The sequence below is a fragment of the Ruditapes philippinarum genome, unplaced genomic scaffold (assembly GCF_026571515.1).
Source record: "Ruditapes philippinarum isolate M1 unplaced genomic scaffold, ASM2657151v2 ctg1584_1_1_1_1, whole genome shotgun sequence".
Classification (NCBI taxonomy): Eukaryota; Metazoa; Mollusca; class Bivalvia; order Venerida; family Veneridae; genus Ruditapes; species Ruditapes philippinarum.
The window spans coordinates 200104-221984 of NW_026864517.1; the positions used below are offsets into that span (position 1 = coordinate 200104).

A 21881-nucleotide genomic window follows, 5' to 3' on the forward strand; every position below is an offset into this window, starting at 1 on the left:
GAAAAAGGGAAGCTACTCCAGGATAATTAGATTAGAAAGATGGTTTGTTTTTGTTTGTCATGTTTAAATCTCATTTTATCTATTAGAATATTATGATAAATCGAGATTTTATGATTTTTTTGTTATTTTTTTTCTTTTCAGGCAAAGTATTTCAGCCAGAATGATATCGATTGTAAGTATAAGAAACGTATTTTATCTTTGTTTTCACACCTGTCGCACCTGTAAACAGGTAAATGTAAACCTGTTAAACGGCCACACCCATTTTGGATGCTTGTTAGTCTCACCGGGGGCCCACACAGTGTTTGGATGGTATATACTGCTTGATAGTGACCTTAAAATGAGATTTTAGTCATAACCTTATAATATGTATATAAATATAGACAAGGGGCATTACTCGCTAAATAGAGAATTTTCGATCGCCCTCAAATTCATGCGAGATTTTCCACTAACTAAATAAAAAAATTCCAAAAACTATACTGCGTTGCATAGCTTATTCAATCAACAATTGATAAACACTAACTCTATTCTGATTCCCTTAGCCCATTTTAAGAAATTTATTCAAAACCGTTCACTTCTGTCACAAAATTGCTTAGTCGTACGAGATGTCGCAACACCAAATTCCACGGGTAAAATATCAATTTTAAAAGGGGTAGGTACAAATAAACGCATGCAAACAATAGCACAACATAGTTTCTATTACCTACCTGCGCAAATAGTCGTGAAGCGCTCTATATTCGTCTGTTTCGAATCAGTGCAGAAATCTGCTCCGGCGAATACATGTTGGAAATTCTGGTCATGGTGTATGGAAACCTTTCATTGGTTGTCGTTATAAACAAAGTTCCTACCGAACCAATGAAAGGTCTCGATACACCGGCTGGTCACGTGACAGGGTTTCCCCAAGATGTCTACGTCGAAGTAGATTTCTGCTCTGATTTGAAGATTTCGTTCGAAACAGACGAATATAGAGCGCTTCACGACTATTTGCCCAGGTAGGTAATAGAAACTATGTTGTGTTATTGTTTGCATGCGTTTATTTGTACCTTACCCTTTTAAAATTGATATTTTACCCGTGGAATTTGGTGTTGCGACATCTCGTACGACTATGCAATTTTGTGACAGAAGTGAACGGTTTTGAATAAATTTCTTAAAATGGGCTAAGGGAATCAGAATAGAGTTAGTGTTTATCAATTGTTGATTGAATAAGCTATGCAACGCAGTATAGTTTTTGGAATTTTTTTATTTAGTTAGTGGAAAATCTCGCATGAATTTGAGGGCAATCAAAAATTCTCTATTTAGCGAGTAATGCCCCTTGTCTATATTTATATACATATTATAAGGTTATGACTAAAATCTCATTTTAAGGTCACTATCAAGCAGTATATACCATCCAAACACTGTGTGGGCCCCCTGTGGTTAGTCTTGCAGACGAAATATTGAGTATAGTGTAGGCTTATTCAGCATGAGTAGTATATTTCTCTACAAAAGTAGCATGTCATATATCGATTATATTCTTGACCTTCACAAATAAGCAATTAATAACGCGCATAAGTTTCCAATAACTTTTTTATATTCGACTTTTTATTTTTGGACCGTTGCGAAGTAATATGTTATGGGTCAAATCCTATTTGCAAAGGCTACCAGAATTTGGCATGTTTGTGCGCCGTACATAAACTATTAAAAGTCACCCCTATTAAATCAAATTTGGGTCAAATAAAAATCATTGATATTTAAAACAAATACAATTTTGAATAGCAATTCATGTTTTCGTTTTATTTTTATATAGGGCAGCAACACATGTGATCACTGATTGCAGCTTGTGCTAACATGAAAAGTTAACGCTCTCATTTACCATTCATGATATAGACCAAAGCCTCTGTTCTTTAGAACTGTTACTTCCATACGATTAAAAAAGACTATACATTTTACTTAATTTGAGAAAAATATATCAAGAGGATAAGAAATGTATGAAAATTCATAAGTCCCATACTTTATACAAAATTTGCTACTGATTCTATGATAATTCTAGCCTGATACAAATAGTGTAAGAGCAGTTTCTTGACAATTTCTTACTTAATTTGGTATCTGTAGAAATACATGTAGTAGAGCTTCAGTGCAAAGCATTTTAACGATTGTACTGCATGACGAGATATTGTGCTATTTTGTGTCTGGTCACAATATCTCCCCTCTAAGTACAACATAATAAGTACCTTTTCTGTGGTGAAATACATAACGATTTTGATACAAAAATAAACACAATTATGTACCATCAAAATAACGACATCACAGCTATTGTTACATGAGAAATACACTGTTGATAATTACACTGGCATATATGCGGTACTGCGTTACAGAGAAATGACAAAACACTCATTGTAAAATATCAAGTTTTATGTTATATTTAAGACATTATTTATGCAAAAATTAATAATCATGAAAATATTATTTTATGGGAGCAGATGCACAACTTATTCGTTATTGTCAGAGCATTCTTAGAAATATCAGAGTAAGCGAGATTCTGGCCCAGAACGAAAATATCTCAGAATCAAGCTTTGGCACGTCAATATGTTTTGACTATTTGGCGATATACCAATATCTGATGACAAATCTTGTATTTAATACTTTTTTATGCCTGTTTCAGTGATTTCAGTAAAATAAATGTTCTGGTCATGCAAATATGTATTTTGTCATCACTGCTGTTAAATGTGTCCATTATGTAACAGCAGATTAGTGTTAGACATGGCCAGCTGCTTTTGTATATGTTTTAGTGAATTTTCATAATTTATAGACCTTTAAATAATTTATCAAAATAAAAGTTTTTGCAAATGTTTAATCGATTATTGATCAACAGAAGAATATCAACAATACCTTGATATTGTCTCTATCTAAGAAATAGTAAATGATAGGATATATTGGCTAGCATAAAACATTTTATATGTACAGTTGACAAAATTTTCTGCATTAAGATTGGTTATCAAAATTTTTAGAAAGTATGCTTCTTAAATGTATTTTTAATGGAGTTAATGTTTCTGTTTCAGTGTTTAAGGAGTGTTTTTTCTTTATCGCGAAGCGAGGGTACACAACAAACGAGGATGAGATGGGAGTTATAATGAGATCTCTATCTTACAGTCCTACAGAGGAAGAAATTCACAACTACTACCAGAAATATGTCAAAGGTATTTATAAATCAATGTCATTGAACACTGCCTATATTATTACTTATAAAGATTTTTTTGACAGGTTATATGAACCTATATAAACTGTTGTTTTGAAATATAACCAAAGCTGCTAGGCAAGTGTTATATTGCAGACAACTATTTATATATGGCCATATAACCTATCAGAAATTTTCATAACAAATTTATAATATAACAAGCATCTTTTGTTTAAAGAAAAAAAGTGAGATTTCTACATAAATTGACAGCATCCTTGTATATAAATCTATCACGATTATCCAATTAAAGGCAACATAACAAGCGTGTAGTATCCTTGACTATTGATAGACAGTGGGGCTATCCTTGATAGCAGGTTTTTGGTGTAACACTTCATTCACATTAATCATACTGTAACTGTTACAGTTAGTAAAATTTTGTTTATGTAATTTTGTCTTGACAAAAGGGATGGACATCTGCTCATAGTATGAAAGTACACTAGAAAGTACCAGGCTTCTAGTTTTCATTATTGTGACCATATATCTATTATGCCTTACTTGACCACAATGTCTAATTATTCCAAATTAATTGAGGTTTTGATAAGTTCAGACTATGATAACATAGGATTTCAGGATAAAATTCAGGATTTAACTCACTACAGTGATTGAGCAGTACCTCTAGATGCTTGCAAAAATCATCTTCACAAAGTAGAAAAGTATCATTTTTTCCCTGATTCATACATTTTTTTTATTAATTTTTGTATACATGTATATAAATTGATGTGAAGAGATGAATAAGACGTCTTATGAGCATTTCAGCAAGTGAAAAGGGAAGATTTTAGCATTTAATCATTCAAGCGCTTTGTCGGTTATATACCAGTATTTAGTGTGGTGCTTCGACACTATTTATAGTCTCACTCCTTTTTTTCATGTATATTTTCAGATGGGAAGGTAGATTTTGCTTCGTTTTTGGAAGTCATGCATGAGCACAACACAAAGGAGAATGCAATGAGGGAAATTACAAATGCTTTTAGAGGTAAAATTTAATAAGTTTCCTTAATTGTGACATTTATCTTATTAAAGTGACTCGACTGAGGGTTTTTTACATGACGGAACTAGAAATATGTTTTAACCAGATTTGATGTAGGTCTTGTGCAGTAACTTGTGCACAAAATTTTCATTCCCTCATCAAGTTTTTCCAGAATTATCATGTTTTAGTCTGCAAAATGACCTAAAAATGGAAAGATTTTCACATGAATCAGGCTATGAATTGAACACAAAATTGAAAGTGAATTTATTTCTTAGTATATTTACTGATTATACTGTGTAAATTTTTCCATTTTAAGTGGTTTACTTGATTATGTTAAATTCAAATTTGGTATTCAGGCTTTTTTTAGCTCAGTGGAGTTCCTTTAAAGCCACACTCCCATACATAACAGGTCTATGAACATCAACATATTTGTTTAACAGTTTTTTAAATACAAATCAAAAGTAAAATTTGCAGTAACCAGTAACAGTTGTTTATGCCTCACTTGAGATAGATACTAACACTGCTGTTTATCACAAACTGGTTTAACAAGATATATTCTTCTTTTATGTCACTTTTGTAGACATAAACTTCTATGATATAGTGTATAGCAATCGATTGCAGGGTAAAAGAAAACTTACTTAGGGCACAACTGTTCTACCAGCTACCAACTGTTCTACTTGCAACCAGTTAACTGGTGTGTATTCTAAATTAAGTCAATGTTAAAAAAAATGAAAGAGCAGGATCAAAGTGCAAATACATGTACTTTACTAAGAATGTTATTTGTCAGGCAAGATTTGTTTTGTTGACATTTTTTTTCAAAAACTCTGAAACCATTATGTGTGCAATAGTACCTCTAAGGGGGGCTACTGATTTCTCAAAAAGGGAAGTTGATTTCTTAATGTTGTACATAATTCTTTTCAAAGGAAATAGATTGCTTTCTTTATGTATGGAATTTTTCTGTAAAAGATCAGTAAATTACTTTCTTTATGTGTTACAGTTTTGTATTTTTCCTGTAAAGGGAAGCTAATCAGACTTTCAGGAATTGTTAATCTTTCTTTGTTCAAACTCGAGATGAATAAATAAAGAAAAAAATGTTGAAAAAGATAATTTTTATGTCTGTGAATATTTTCTGCCATATCTACACTTTTATTGAAAATGTTAGCTGTTCTTTTAACTTTCAGCACATGACACTGAAAGTCACTGATTGTTACTATTTTAAGTTTAAGCACATGACACCGAGCATCACTGATTGTTACTATTTTTAACTTTCAGCACATGACACTGAAAGTCACTGATTGTTACTATTTTAAGTTTAAGCACATGACACCGAGCATCACTGATTGTTACTATTTTTATCTTTCAGCACATGACACAGAGGGTAAAGGTTATGTACAGGTTAATGAAGTGAAGAATATTTTGTTAAATCTTGGAGAGAGGGTGTCACGCAGAGAATGTAAGAAATTTATTGTTAGTTAAAGCTTCATACATTAAGATCAGTAAACAGATAAAAAAAGATAATAGACTAGGGGAAAAATTTTAAAAATATATATTTATGTCCACAGTCTTTATTAGGCAAGTATTATAAACCTTTTAGGCTAAAATTTAGCTGTTCCAACACTGCTGGGTCACTGTTGGGGTTCCACTTTGGCCCCAGCATAGTACTTAGTGTTAAATGGAGATTTCACCATCTGACAGTGTGAACAAAGATCAACCTATACCAGAATTTTTATCATATGTTCAAACTCAAACTGACCTGACTCAATATAGCTGACTAATTATTTCTCATGTTGAAATCTATCAAACAAACAGCAGTGTCTGCATGATGTTAAACTCCAGAAAACTTTTAATGAGAGGTACAAGCTTAAATTAAACAACTACTAGGGCAATCAATGGGGAGCGGTGGCCGAGTGGTTAAGGAGCCTGCCTCTCAACCCAGGAATCATGGGTTTGAGCCCTTCTAGGGTCACGATCAATGATTCCTCATATCATTATGACACTAGTACTGGTTGGTTCCAGGTAGTGGACTTGAAAGTGATTAATTTAAGTTGTAAGAACTTTAATTGTTTCGCAATCGAAGTAAAATAAATATGTTTAAAACAAAAAAAACTAGTATGTCAATTGTTGTATAAAATATTTTATCAGACTTTTGTTATATTTTCAGTGGAAGCATTGTTTAGAGATGGTGGTGTTACTGGTGGTCAGATCAGATATAGTGAATTTATAGATAATATAGCCCAGCCAGTACCAGATTATTGATATGTTACATCATTCCAAATATTCATCATAATTGAGCTGCGTCACGCCAAAACCAACATTGTGCGTTTGTGACCAGCATAGATCCAGACCAGCCTGGGCATCGGCACAGTCTGATCAGGATCCATGCTGTTCGCTATCAGTTTTTCTACTTGTAATAGGGTTGGTAAGCGAACAGCATGGATCCTGATCGGACTACGCGGATGCGCAGGCTGGTCTGGATCCATGCTGGTCGCAAACCTGTTATTTGGTTTTGTCATGGTACGGCTCAATTATAATATATTCACCTAGATGTGAAACTATACTTTATCATATGTACTATACTGTATCATATGTTTTCTATTTATAGCATATATGCAGTAACAATAGATTATTGGTTAAAGCAGCATGCCTCCAGATTTATGCTTATTTTCATGAATTTTTTTAATGTACATGTATAAGAAAGTAAAATATTGTCATGTGAACAAAGAAGTAATTTAAACATCGCAAATGGCAACATGCAAAAATAGCCCTTACTGCATTAGTCATGATAATACTAAAAATGTATGTAAATTGTTTTCTAACATATAAATTATTTATTGAATTTTCCTTAAAATCTTAGTACAATTTCATTTTTTTTTTCTTGAAATATTTGGCTCATCTGGATTCATGCAGCTTTAAGATGTTATGAAACATTTGTACAGAAATTATTTTACTTGTTTGTAAATCAGAGCAAATTTTGATGAAAACTGAATGACACAAAATCTGTATTGCAAATTAAGCTGTGATAAAATTATACATAACTTTTTAAAAAGAAATTATATTGTTCAATATTATACATATGTATTAATAGACTACTTTGAAAGGAAATTCCGTTATTAAGTTACATTGGACTAAATGTATTTTGAATTGCAGAATATTTTTGGATATTTCTTAAAAAAGGTTTACTAGTATTATGCCAGTTGTGTTTATAATTACATTTAAAACAAAATCCAAATTTTTGCTTCGATTTTATTATGCAACTTGCCACTTGTATGCAAATTAGTTTGAGAATTCTTGAATATTTTGTAAAATAACTACTGCAATCATGATTGTTTTCACAACACCCATTTTTGTTTTCTATGTATACAGATTAAGCATGTCACCATATTCTGAAGGCAAACTTTTCTTAAGAAGTTTTGTCCAGCTTTTACTATCTCTCTCTGTGTATAATGAATAATACCACACATTTTTGTTAATGTGTTAGAACAAGAAGGGTTAAAGGTCATATCACGACAAAAAATTTGAATTTACATTATGTCTGATCACTGAACTACGTGAAATCTGCACCAGTTTCTATAGTTTATGTTTTAAATGAGCAGTAAATACATGTATCATGTGTTAAGGGGATTGTTAACATGCATTGTCGTTTTCATTATTTTGATTGACTATGTTGAATTGACTTTTTCACATTCCCAAGTTAAAGTAAAATAATTTATTACATAAACCTGTACAAATTTTGCTATATTTATGATACATTTTACATACATTGTACTGAATCAAATATTACAGAAAGAAAATATGTGTTATACTTATAGGAGTATGATAGAGTTTGATACGGAAAGACGTTGCCAATAAGTTATTATTAAATATGGTATAAATTTGCGAAGGTTTATAATAAAAGCAACATTATCAGTTTATCTGGATCGATCATTTTAAGATTTAGCTCACATGTATTTTACAAGAATAGATCGCATTCGGCGTTTCCGAGCTTCATGAGATCAGGTCATAGTAAAATTGACTTGAGTCAAATACAAATTTCAGGTCAAGATACGCTTCATTTAACAATATTTTATCATCAGGTTTGGATTAAATGAGTAGCTAATATATATATTATAAAATTTTATTTATGAATTGATAATCTTTTTTTCTTTTTTTTTTTTGATTTCTTGAATGAACTCTTGCATAATTTCAATTTGGAGGCTATCAAGTTTGTACTGTACTGTTGTTATTTTTGCATAGATGTGCAGGCACACCTGCTCTATACGGTTGTTCATGGTTGTTTATATTTCATTTCCTTCTAACTCTTAAATCTGCAAAAACTTTAATCAGAAAACTCTCAACATTCCAGTTTGTGTTGAAAGACACTTTTTTAAAATTTTAATGATTTCTTTTGTAGTTATTTTTGTTGTTTGAATATTATGTATATCATACTTTTGATGAAAGAATATACTTTAATGTCTGACTCACTTCAGTTCTTTTTTTGCGCCAATACCTGTAAGATAAAATCTCTATAAACCGTCTGGTAAAATCTCAACAAAACGGTAACCATGCAGATAAAATCTACAAAACCATGTAGATAAAATCTTTGCAAAACCCTGTAGATAAAATCTGTACAAAACCCATTTTTGAATGGATACAAATATTATATACATACTGGTATGGAGGTGAAATTACATATAGGAGTAAATATAATATTGTACTAGTTGAACAAAATGTTATATATTTGAAAGTTAGATATGCATATAGAAATTGTCACAGCTTTTCGTATAGTTTCAAATGGCATACAAAATCGCTATTCAATCGATTAATCTTCATAAGAATGGTGAGGAAATAATGGAAAAAAAGCCGTCTCTGGTTAAACCTTAAAGTTGTTGCATGAACCAAATATGGACTATAATTAATTCAACATTGCGCTGAATACACCTATAAAACGATCCAAATTTAGGTTAGAGGTACTCAATTATACCATCGAATTTAGAAACCGATTAAAAGTTTTAGAAGGTAAATATTTGCAACACATTATAATTTTAATATTTCAATCGCATGCGTCGTGAAGCCCCGGATTAAACAAGGTTTCAGTGACAGTTGACGAACAAAAAATAACTAAAGTAGGCTAACAGAAATATAATAAAATCATGTCATTTATTATTGAAATGTCAAACAAGAATTATTACCTTTTTATGTAGCTATTGTTATATATCTAAAATTTAACAGCAAATAGTAACAAGTATATAGATGGAATATTTTGTTTATATAATTTTATGTATAGACGGTCGTAAGCTCAATTAACCCAGATAAAGGTCCGCATAACTCAGTGGGTTAGTCTTAGAGCTCTCGACATTGTGGGTTCAATTCCCGGACTGGCCAACTAAAATTACTAATCAGTCTTTCGGGTGTGACTTGAAATCGAGGTCTCGTGTATGAGTGCTTTAACACTTGGCACGCTAAGAACCAACTAGAGAAGCTTCTGGATTTGTGGCATCTTTCTATATCTTGCACTATCCTTCAATATTTAAAATGACTAATACTCTTCTGGAGGACCTGCCCATATTGGCAACCAGTGGCGAGTGTAAATGAACTCAAAACGCAAACACACAGTCGCCAACCCATAGTAATATTGCATACAACAGTTTACATACATACATAGATATATTTAGTAATAGTTACGTACGAGGAATAGGTATGCATTGTATTTACAGACCCTGGTGGCGATTTGAAGACCGAGAGAGCGTAGCGATCGAGGAATACAAATGTGCGGTAAGCAGCGTAGCATTCCAAAGGTTTCAATCTTTTAACATATAGCCGGAAATGCAATCTTATCAGTCACTACTATCGTTACAAGCTTATCTTAAATATCCTGAACTTTTTGTACCTTCACTGTTCAAACATCAACATCACACAATGCATCATGTTAGAACGTTGAAAATATAATTATTTTTGTCATACAAGTCTCATTTATAGATCACAATTAATGACCTGACGAAGGGTTTTATCAATAATATTCACATATATAATTATATCTAATATCACAATAATCGTCGTCCCACTTGTTGCCAAAGTAACCAAGCCAAATACAATCTCTGTCTTTTGGTTCTCCAGGAGCCCAATTCTGAAAAAAGACAAATATCTATTGTATTGATGATAAATACTTGTACTTTAATTAAAGACTAATTCATCAAAAAGTAACGATTTATTCACGAAAGAGAACATTAATTTTTACGTCTTAAGTTGTCATCTGCATAGTATACTATAGTTTATTGTACCCACGTGCTCATGTTAACTAGTGCATTAATTCATGTTATGTCAATTTGGTAGGTAGTTGGTAGATGGATATTCGATATATATATATATACCTACCAAATTGACGTTCATTAATTGCACAGACGGTTTGACATAGAATGTTTCGAAGAAAATCAAAGCAAAAAATACTTACATTAATTTTAGAGTTAAGATAAAGAATAGCATAGATAAGTCTATCCGGAAATGATGGACAGAAACAAAAGGGCCAACGTGGCCCTAGATCGCTCACCTGATCCATCATTTCATTCAATCTTTTTATTGTAGGTCAAGCGATATTAAAATATCAGAAGTAGGTCAACCGATATCAAAATTCAATTCCGCATCAAAACTTGCACCCCTGGCAAATTTCAAATCTGTATGTCATAAAACAAGAAAGTAGATCAAATGATATCAAAAATATCAAAAGTAGGTCAGATAATATCAAGATACAACTGTGCATCAGAAATTACACCCTTGGTCCAAATTCCATGTCTGTATGTCAAAAAGCAAGAAAGGTAGTCAAACGATATCAATAATATCAAAAGTAGGCCAGCTGACATCAAAATTAAATTTGGCATCAAAATTACACCCATGGTCTTTATTTCAAGTCTACTTCAAAAAGCAAAATACTAGATCAAACTATATCATTAATATTGAAAGTAGGTCGGTTGATACCAAATTCAATTCGGCATCAGAAATTACATTTTAGTCAGTTTGATGACAATTGCGTCAAAAATGTGACCACTTGAGTGTTAACAAAGTTTTTCCATATTTGGGCCATGTGACCTAGTTATTGACCCAAGGTGACCCATATTCAAATCATCAAAACAAACTTTAGAACCAATTTTCAAAATATTTGGATAAAAAACAGTAGCAACTTACGTTGGCACAAAGAGTGTTAACAAGGTTTTTTTTTTATTTTTAGCTCCTGTGACTAGTTTTTTTTTATCAGAGATTACCCATGTTCAAAATCATCCGACCAATTACCTAGATAAGCATCCTGACAAAGTTTCATAAAGATTGAGGCAAAAATGTGAGCATTAGAGTGTTTACAATTAAACGTGGACGGATGACGGACATTCAAAGATCTTAAAAGCTCACCCTAAGCTAGCTCAGGTAAGCTTAAAAGTGGTTGTTAGCTGTTAAACGTTTGGAATCTAAGATAAACTGTTGAACTTTTAGAGTAATTTTTTTTCGTTCAGGTTTAGGCTCAGGCGGTCGTATCCGTAGAAGAGATTATAAAGTGTCAGTGACATGATAGGAAAAGAGTTGCGCTGCCATTTTCCCGCCACATGAACATAATGTAGATTTGGTAATGGACTGTCTATGAAGGCCAAAGTTCAAGGAGCCACAATCTGAACGGATATGTACGTGCAATATTTGGCCTGCACGACTACCTACATATTACAGATAGTGGAAACTTTTGTTCTGTTTTTATTAAGGCACCGTTTATAAAAGCAACACCGATGTGGCACTAATTCTAAGAGAAACACTCCGTTTTAAATCATAAATTACAGGTATACAATTGGTTATTACTATTTACACAACAGTTATACATGTTTAATGAATATTATAATATAATGTCATAGTCAAGATACAGTTGATGTAAATGAAAAGATTGTCTTTCTTTGTTATTATTACATATCGTTATGCAGGATATTATGTTTGTTCTTTTTGATACATAAGATTTGAAATTACAAAAATAAAAAATGAAAATTAAATCTGAATAAAAGATACTTTTACATCCGTACTTACAGTGTAACCTCCGCCTATACTTCTACCATCTACCCATATACAATTTTTCACATTATAACAACGCATGCCTATCCAGTGTCCTAAACCTAAACCAAATATCAGTTTAATTACGTATTCTACTTACTTTAAACATGTAAATGCATGACAAATTACCACGAAAGGGGGAAAAAGACGACATATTTTGATATTTTAATAAATTTGTATTGGACCAGGTACGTTTATATAATATTTACCTGATTGGACTATATTTAAAACTGAATTGAACAAAGCTGTTTGCAAGATGTAAAAAGTACTTTCAATAAAGTGACTCACTGAAAACTTTATAATTATAGTAACCTAGCTGGATATTATTTCTTTTATCTCATAAAAATGAAAACTTCACTAGCTATTACTATAAACTTTCTTCAATCAAACTCTTACTTCCTGCGATTGATTCGATGAATTCTTGTTCCGCTTGATTGTCAATTATTAACAGATGTGCTGACATCGCCTCGCAATTTGTCTGTAATAAAAATCGAGGTTGATCAAGCATTGTCATACAAATAGCACCATTTAACCAACGTAGAACCGATCTGAATTCTATTTTATGCAAAATAATATTCTTTCATTATGGTAACAATTCTGTACTGGATTATGCATGTAGACGCTTTCACAAAGCATACAAATGAACTTGAAATGTTAATTGAATAGACTATATTACTCTTGAATTTGGAATATCTTGTATGTCTATAAGATACTTTGTAATAAATTTACAAGTATTATACTCTTAATTTCGTTTCGTAAGAGTTACCCTTATCTTGCTTTCATAGTCTTTGTTTTATGTATTTCCTTATTATATGCTATAATAATTATAGCATATAATTGTCACAAGGAAACACATTACTGTAATACTTATAAAGAAAACATTTAAAGTGTCAATACTTGGTAAATTTAAAGATTTAATTCTTGTAATTTTCTTAAATATGACCTACACTTTCCATTATATTACAGTGACCCCCCCCCCCTGTTCTTCACTTTTTTGTCTCCATTCTGATTTTTTTTTCTTCTTTTTTTTCTATTTATGTGGTGAAATTATCTAAATTTTGATATAGGCATTGCATTACACACTTGACATGTTCAGCTCCTCTTTGTGATCCTTTACAAATTACGTCATTCGTAGTAGGCATTTATTATCTTATTGTAAATATATGGAAGGCATTAAATGCAGGTACAATGAACGATGTCATGTTGTTACTAAAATAAATTGTAAAAAACCTCCATCAACTTGTAGCTGTTATCATAGTAAAATTAGTACAGTACCTTTTAAAAATGATTTTCACTTCGTTTTTAATTTCTTAAGTATTTATTTCATTATTATTTTCCTTATTTGTAAAACAGCGGTTTTTAATTTATTTAAGAAAGAAGAGAAAACACAAAAAGCATACATACATAAATGTTGTTGCTTACCTTAGCATCGTTCCATGTTAACTGTCCGTAGCTGATATAATAATTGCTCGCTTCTAGAATTAAATTTTAAAAAAAATGCCAATTAGTTTTTGAGAACATGACAACACTTGTCTCTTGTGACAGTATACAATATACATAAACAAATTTAAAATAGATATATAACTATCTATTTCACAAAGTTTATCAACCTTATTCTATACAAGGGTCAATACCCCTCTTTATCAAGGAGTTTGCTGTTGTTTTTTTTAATTCTCAAGACAGGAAAACTGCATTGATTTGTAAATAACTTAGTGTAATTAAAAAAAGTGGATTAATTGAATAAATGATTAAAAACACAAACAGTTAACTCCTTTATAATAAGGGGTTTAACCACTCAAAACGATGGAGGTTGATAAAACTTAGTGGTATAAAAAGTTATATTTGTATTTACTAACTGAGTGGTTACTAAAATGGATATATACACGAACTGGAATGATCAGATTTAAACATGACTTTTTCGGACAAACATTTACGCAGACGAATACAATGTATTAGCCATATCGAAGGATGCATATAAATGTATTAAATATAAACAATAACTTTGTTTACACTTCATTTCCAGGAGTAAGTTTCAGCACATATATTAATCTTATCATTACCTTTGAGTAAGATCTTTTCGTGTTTTTTTTTTTGTGTTCCTACTTTAACTTTCCGTTAATTAAGGTAAATGTTTAAGTAATAAAATAGCCATTAAGATACATATAAGATGTATTTCGTTTCGTGTATTGTGATTAAGCGATTTTAGAGTCTATAAATGTAATAAAAATGACTTACAAAAGCCAGCCTTAGAATATTGGATTGTTTCCATAATTTTGTAATCATTCAAAATCATAAAATGAGCCGCAAAACCAACATAATGTGTTTGCGACCAGCATGGATCCAGACCAGCCTGCGCATCCGCGCAGTCTGATCAGGATCCATGCTGTTCGCTTACAAACTCTATAACAAGTAGAGAAACTGATAGCGAACAGCATGGATCTTGATCAGACTGCGCGGATGCGCAGGCTTGTCTGGATCCATGCTGATCGCAAACCCATTATATTGGTTTTGTCATGACACGGCTCAAATCATAATAAACTATAATGCTCTCACCTAAACATTTCTGTGTATTACACATCATATATTCATAATCTTGACCAGGACATGGTTTTCCTCCATTACTTGCTGGCGGGCTCGTGCATGATCTACTCCTTGTTCTTGTTCCACCACCACAAGTGACCGAACATGAACTCCAATATGACCAAGCTGACCATGAACCGTTCACTTTAGTAAGAAAGCAAAATTGCATGGTATAATGAATTTTAATTTATAAATGGAAACAATTTAAAGTTGTTTAAATATCAAGTTCTTGTATTTGATGGCGTACACGTTAAATGTTTCAGACACTTTGTCAAATATGACCAAAGTAATGTTTATAACATTTGATTCCATATTATAATATTTCATACTTACAAATACATGTACGTGCATTTAAAGAAACTCCACTCAAATTCTTTTAGACATAACGGGACTGGAGATATGTTTTAGAAATTAATATTTATTAAATTATTTATTAATTGTTAAAATCTTGCAAAGGATAGGACAAAAATACAATTTTCGATCTATTTTTGAGTATATTTCTTAATTATCTGTTGTATATCTCTCTGTTTTAAATCCCCTGTTAATCTATCCAAGAAACTAAAACTTTATGTTTTTACTCTTTGAATGGCAGTTGAGTTTCTTTAAAGTCAAACCTTACAATCCTTTCTCATATCGTGTAGTTAATTTAGCATTGGTTTTTTCATTGATTTAGAATAGATTTTATCATATATATATAAACTTAAAATATTGTCACTGTTCCTAACTTTCCATTTTAAACTGCCATGTTCCTATACGTTTTGTTGATAATCCTAAGAAGGATTAGGGACTATTTTGTAGAAATGACGTATCAGAAGAAGCTTTTTAAAATGTGATTTGAGAAAAATCTTAAATTGTATCTATCAATTTATTGTGTGTATTTATGTGTCCAGATTGTTTAAAAAACAGTCAAAATGAGAATTCTTTCACCAGTTTCGCCCAAAAGACTTTTTGTCATGTTTACATGACATGTGAAATACATGTATTACTGTTGTAATATAAGAATAAGCTTCGCTTGATAAAACACAAAACAATATATACATCTTTATTGCCTCCGAATGTTCGAAGATATACATATTACATAACACAGTCAATGAAAAGAAACAACATTAAGCAAAGAAAAGCATCATAATTATACAAAAAAGAACAATTTCAAAGATGTAAAATTATATATATGTATTACATAAGACAATATTTGAAGATAAGTGACGTTAATCATGTATCAGCACATCATATTAGTGCAAAAAGATACAAAACTACATGTAACATCTTACGCAAAAATAGCACATTCAGCTGCATACATACATGTATTTAACATTTATTTGCTTTTTTCGTTTTTTAAGTTATCATGTACATAACGTTTGGACCATACAATGAAGAAGACGGAATCTAATAGACATTGAAAGCAAACCTTACATATAGAAAGGTTAAAAATGCATAAAATGTCAGTAGTTCCTTCAGCTTTTGCAAGACATTATTTAACATTTTTTAAACATTGTTAAATGCGAAATCGAAATTTTAACAAATATAAATGAAATAGTGACTTTCTTAACATTCCTTTTACATTTCTTTCTTGTCTATGTAATAAATTCATTCAAATAATTACTTTATTTAAATAATGATAACAAGAACTTTGCACATATGGCCATGAAATCTGGGTACTTATCAGCGGATAATACGTTAATAAGATTGATATTTACATATCCTAATGTGTTTGTAATAAATATCTCTGTAGGAATTGCCTGCAAAAAACTACTAAGAGTGCTATTGAACTGATTTTCTAGGCAATCAAAGAATGTTGCCATTTTCTTTAGTTCTTTGTTCACCTCACAGTAAAACATCAGATGGTAGAGTTCATGTGTACATTCATTAAAACACTTTTGACAAATTATAGTTTGATCATGCTTAACTTTACAATTAAGTTGCGCAACAAATCGCATAAGAGTCAGTAAGTCTGGTCTTTCTTGTGCTACTCTCCATACATTGGACATAGTCAATTCACTATTAATCTCTCTAAAGTGTTGAAAGTCATTGTTTCTCTGTACGCGTACTTTCCATTGATTTTGCTCGTACGGTAGTATTGTTGATTTAACACACTTTTTCCATTTTACTTTTGTCGGGAATAAACCACTTTCTATAAACTTTTCAATATAATTAGTCAGTTTATACTTGTCCAATAATTTCAAGACATCTGGAATAAAGCCTAATGAGGATATCGTCACTTTTGTTTTAGCATGCATAAGTCTTGTTATGAACACTTTACTAATCATTTCGCTTGATTTTAACCTACACAAAGTACCTAAGAATAGGAGTTTCTGGAGGTCGATGTAGGCCTCGAGTGAGGTGAGACCTAGCATACCCGTTACCATATCAGATCTAGTGAGATGTGGAAAACCCTGCGCATTTTTCAGACATAAATGGAACGTGCATTCGAGTTTTTGTATGTCTGACTGCTTTAGAGGATTCCAAAGTTCGCATGCAAATAATGATCTAGGAAGGATACAGGTTGGAAACAACCTTGCGATAATATGTGGATTTACACCATCACAGCCACTGATTGAGTTTTTCAAAGAGAAATAAGTACTTCTCATGGAATGTCGAACATCGTCGATATCGAAGGGGTAGTTACCATTCGATGACTGCACAATGCCGAGATGTGTATAATTGGGTACATCTGATATAATCGAGCTACCATATAAAAGTTTTATTGGCGCCAAAACACGTGATTTCTTTCTATTCATTGTCATAGTAGCACACTTGTCGGGATTATAAGAATACCGCCATTTATTTGCGTATGTTCGACTTATATCTAACAGGATTTGAAGATCAACTCTACTTGTTGAAAGCAAGACAATATCGTCGGCCTGAGTTGGAGCGGAAAGAGGTAGTTCACTCATACGGAAACCGCTTTGTGAGTTTTGTAATTCGTTTAATAGTTCGTTTATAAAAACGGTGTAGTAAAATGGTGCACATATACTTCCCTGCCTGGTTCCTTGCATGATATGGAATGTATCAGATAAGTGTCCATTTAGGAAAACCTTGCTGTTTGAGCCGCGAAGGGAGCAATTGATTATACGTAGTAGTTTTCCATGAACGCCCATTTCGTTAAGTTTATATATTAAACCCGATATCCAAACCATGTCAAAAGCAGATTTCGCGTCAAGGAAACATACTTGCAATGGGCTACCACGTTCAATGCAATAATCACGTGACTCTTGTAGAAGAAACGAGACCATTTTACAACTTTTGCCTTTTTGAAACCCGTGTTGCATGTTATTTAATTTAATGTCTAAACAGTCTATTCTATTCAAAATAATCTTTTCAAATACTTTTGACACAACCGGAAGTAATGATATTGCTCTGTAGTTTTTAGGGTCTTTAAAGGATTTCCCTTTTCCTTTATGCAAAGTTACAGTGAGACCAGTTTTAAATTTCACAGGTAAGTATTCTCTTTCTATGATCTTATTAAAAAGCTGTAATAATGCGTTGATTAATGTTTCACCGCCATACTTCAAGTGTTCATACGTCACATTATCAATGGAGGCACTTTTGTTGTTAGGAAGAGCATTAATAACTTCAGAAATCTCTCGGAACGTTACCTCGTGAAAGTTTGTGTAATTTATATTTTCAGTATTGTCTGCTGAGTTTGATATACTGTTCGCGACTGAGTTTTCTATTAAATGCTTAAATGCGTTATCAAAACTTGGGTCGTCTGAGTACGAATACAGGCTTGAAAAATATTGACTCCATCCGTTTAGAATACCATCAAGAGTTGTCTCGCTTTTACCATTGAACACTATTTCACAGCCTTTCTTTTTATCCTTAAGAGACTTGTTGGAGTTTAAAACTTTCCAAAAGCCTTGTTGATCGAGTTCATATAACTTATCGATTCTCTCAAATTCTTCGCGTTCAAACTGCCTCGCTGCTTTTCGGAGGCTTTTACGGAACTCACGTTTTGCATTTTTATACTGTTTATAACTTTCGCCTACTCGCGGTTTGCCATGAGTGGTCCAAGAAAAGTGTAGCAGTCGTAACGTTTTATGTAGGTCACGCAGGGTACACGACCAATAAGGTTTCAGCATTGGCCGAAACAACCGGGTAGAAAGAGTTTGTTCAGCAGCCGAAGCCATTGCTGAGATAATGGTGCCATATGCTTCATCAATGTTTGCAAAGTCAATTTCAGCGCCATCAATGTTTGCTTTTAAAACTGTTCTGTATTGATTGCATTCTTTTGGTTTGGTCCAAATGTATTTTAATTTCAAAAATTCTTCCGACGTTACATTATTATGCGGTGTAAATTCAAGTCTTAGACATACAAACAACGGTAAGTGTCTTGATATATTCAGAGGCGCATCGTGTATTACGCGACAGTCTTTCACTGCATTGAATAGTTGCTCGTCGACAAGAAAATGGTCGATTTTTGATGGGTTGGAATCGTTGTACGGTATAAAGGTATAGTTTGGTCCGCTACACATGTCATTGATTGTGATCGGTATCAAACTGTGTCTGCTAGCAAAATTCAGTGCATATATGTCCCGTGATCTCAAATATCCATCAAAACGGGCGTTAAAGTCACCCATTATGACCATATTACAGGTGTTGGAGTGCACAGCACAAAAGTCTACCATTTTATCTACTGTTTCTTTGAAGACATTTATACCGTGATTAACTGAAGGTAAGTATACTTGAAGCACCATTATAGATATTTGTGGAAAGACAAGTTTAATAGCAACAAGTCTGTCACTGTTAATATCAACTGTTTCGACGAATCTATCAAGAGATTTTTTCCAAAGAATTGAAACCCCTCCTTTCCCGATTAAATGACCGTTTAATGAGCTTGGGTTGTCGCAAGTAACCGTGTGTGCATTATAATTCTGGTCAATGCGTTCAATTACGTATGAATTGTGTGGCATTAGCCAATGTTCAGATATTCCGCAGACGGATACATTTTTATCATTTAATTCACGAGCTAAGTAAGGAATTCCAGTCATAATTCCGGTAGCGTTCCATGAAAAAAAGTTCAGATCCATGAAGTCAAGAAATAGATAAGTCCAAGAAACAAATGCAAAAGATACTTCAGATTACTTGGTCTTGTAGTATTCCTGTCTCGCTTTATAGTCATTGAAGTTTAGCCATGGACGACAATATATACCCTCAGGCCATGTATACGAATCTTCTACGATCTCTGACTGGTTTTCGTCAACTACGATCTTTGCAACCTGACAGTCGTTCCGCTTTGAGTATATAAATTTTGCTGAAGAAAATACAATATCAAGGCTTGTTAGAAAGTCGTGCAAGCCCTCCTCATTGCTGTCGAGTGAGATCCCAGTCACGATGTATGTTTTCGCTCGCTTTCTTAAAACACCCAAGAAGCGACTAGGTGAACGTGTGCTTTCACGAGTGGTCGCGTCTATGACAATCGGATCGTCTCTTCGCTGTTCGTTCTGGTTGCTTGGTTTTGGTATATTGTCACGCGATATGTCACGCGAGTCGTCACATGGTTGTCCTCGTTCTACAACACGTGGTGTAATACAGTCTTTTTCTCTTGATGATCCGCGAGAGTCGTGCGATTTATCACTAGAAGAGTCTCCATGATCGCCATGAGATTTGTTATGTTGTGAAACCGGTAAGTCACGATATGTGTCACTAGGCAAATCGCTAGAAAATCTCTTTCCACGTGTAAACACTGCTGAGTTCGAAGTATCCGAGATTTTAAATGCACGAGAAGCTGCACGAGGAGCGTCTCGAGGTTGATTGAGAGTATTAACACTAACTGCGTCGCGAAATTGGTCACAGTCTTTGTCACTCTGATCGTCAAGATATATGCATGGTGACACATTATGAAAAGGACTGTTGTCGTGGTGTATCTTTGAAGCGTTCGACATATCCGGAACTTTGTTTACAACTGCACATGAAGTCTCGGCTCTACTATTAGATGATTCGAGTTTTGAAAGCAGGATCTTCGTTTCAAGAGAGATACCATTGATTGAGGCTTGTATAGAGTTACTCAAGGCCTGAATTTTCTCGCTCAATTCGCAAGAAAACAATCGAAGCGATTTTTCAACAGTTGTGTTAGTGCTATCTGCAGGAGTTTTGCATTCAGACCTTACTTTTGAGTTTAATGATTTCACACTATTTTCAAGGTCAGTTTTGGTTACCATGGTAGACTTGATTTTTGCGATTTCTTCTTCTACTATGTCTTTCAAGTCTTTGATATTACGTTTACATGTACTTTTGTCAGCATACTCACTATCTTTAATGTTTTCAATATTCATACTGTTATCTCTAACCGAGGTACGAAATGTTTGCATTTCATTTTCGATTGATGTTTTAAAATTTTCTAGTCGTGCGACTTTTTGAGTTAGTATTTTAAGTCCTTCCGACAGTTTGAAATTTTCACCAGTAGGACTGATTTTAAGCTTCTCAAAGATGATTTTGGAGCATTCTTTAAATTCGCCTTTAAGTTCCTTTAACTCGTTACGCAAAGATTCCGTATCATTATTTTTTTCTTTCAGTTCTAATTTCATTGACAGAAGATCAGATTTTAGTGAAGAAATCATTTCTTTAAAGCATTTGCGGTCATTTGCGTCTAGATCTTGTATTATCTTTGATGATTGTGATGGCGTCGATGGAGGTACACGGTATAGATCATCAATTTCAGAAATATTCCCTTGTAAAAATTGCTGTAGATGATAACAATCAATTGCATATTTTTCGGCAAGGGATGTTTTCGTAGATTTACGCCGGTCTTTTAACACTCCAGTTGGGGTATTTGCTACATTGGCACGTTTCGCCCTTTTTGACAGCTCAATACGATAACTTCCTAAAGTTTCTTCGGACTGATTAGTAATGTCCAACAAGTTGTGAATGTACATGTCTCTTGGAAGCTCGTGCGTTTCTAAGTCAAGCCTATCGAATACAATGTCATCCGTACAGATAATGTCGGTGCTATTTACCAAGTTGTCGGGCTGTCCGCACTTGATATTTCCCTCATTATCAAGGGGCGGAGAACACGGTGTAAATGTGTCTATCGTGACACACGTGCTTGATTCGGTATGGTCAAAGTTCAAAGGG

General features: G+C 32.9%; 1 protein-coding gene across 1 annotated transcript; it reads left to right on the forward strand.

The window, feature by feature from the left end:
- On the forward strand, positions 1–8634 carry LOC132725869 (calmodulin-like protein 4). The gene is made up of 7 exons (XM_060711056.1): positions 1–42; positions 142–172; positions 3036–3173; positions 4092–4184; positions 5542–5631; positions 6340–6462; positions 6705–8634. The coding sequence occupies exons 1-6, from the start codon at positions 40–42 to the stop codon at positions 6432–6434; spliced, it is 450 nt and encodes a 149-aa protein (XP_060567039.1). The 5' UTR covers positions 1–39; the 3' UTR covers positions 6435–6462; positions 6705–8634.
- The last annotated feature ends 13247 nt before the right edge of the window (positions 8635–21881 follow it).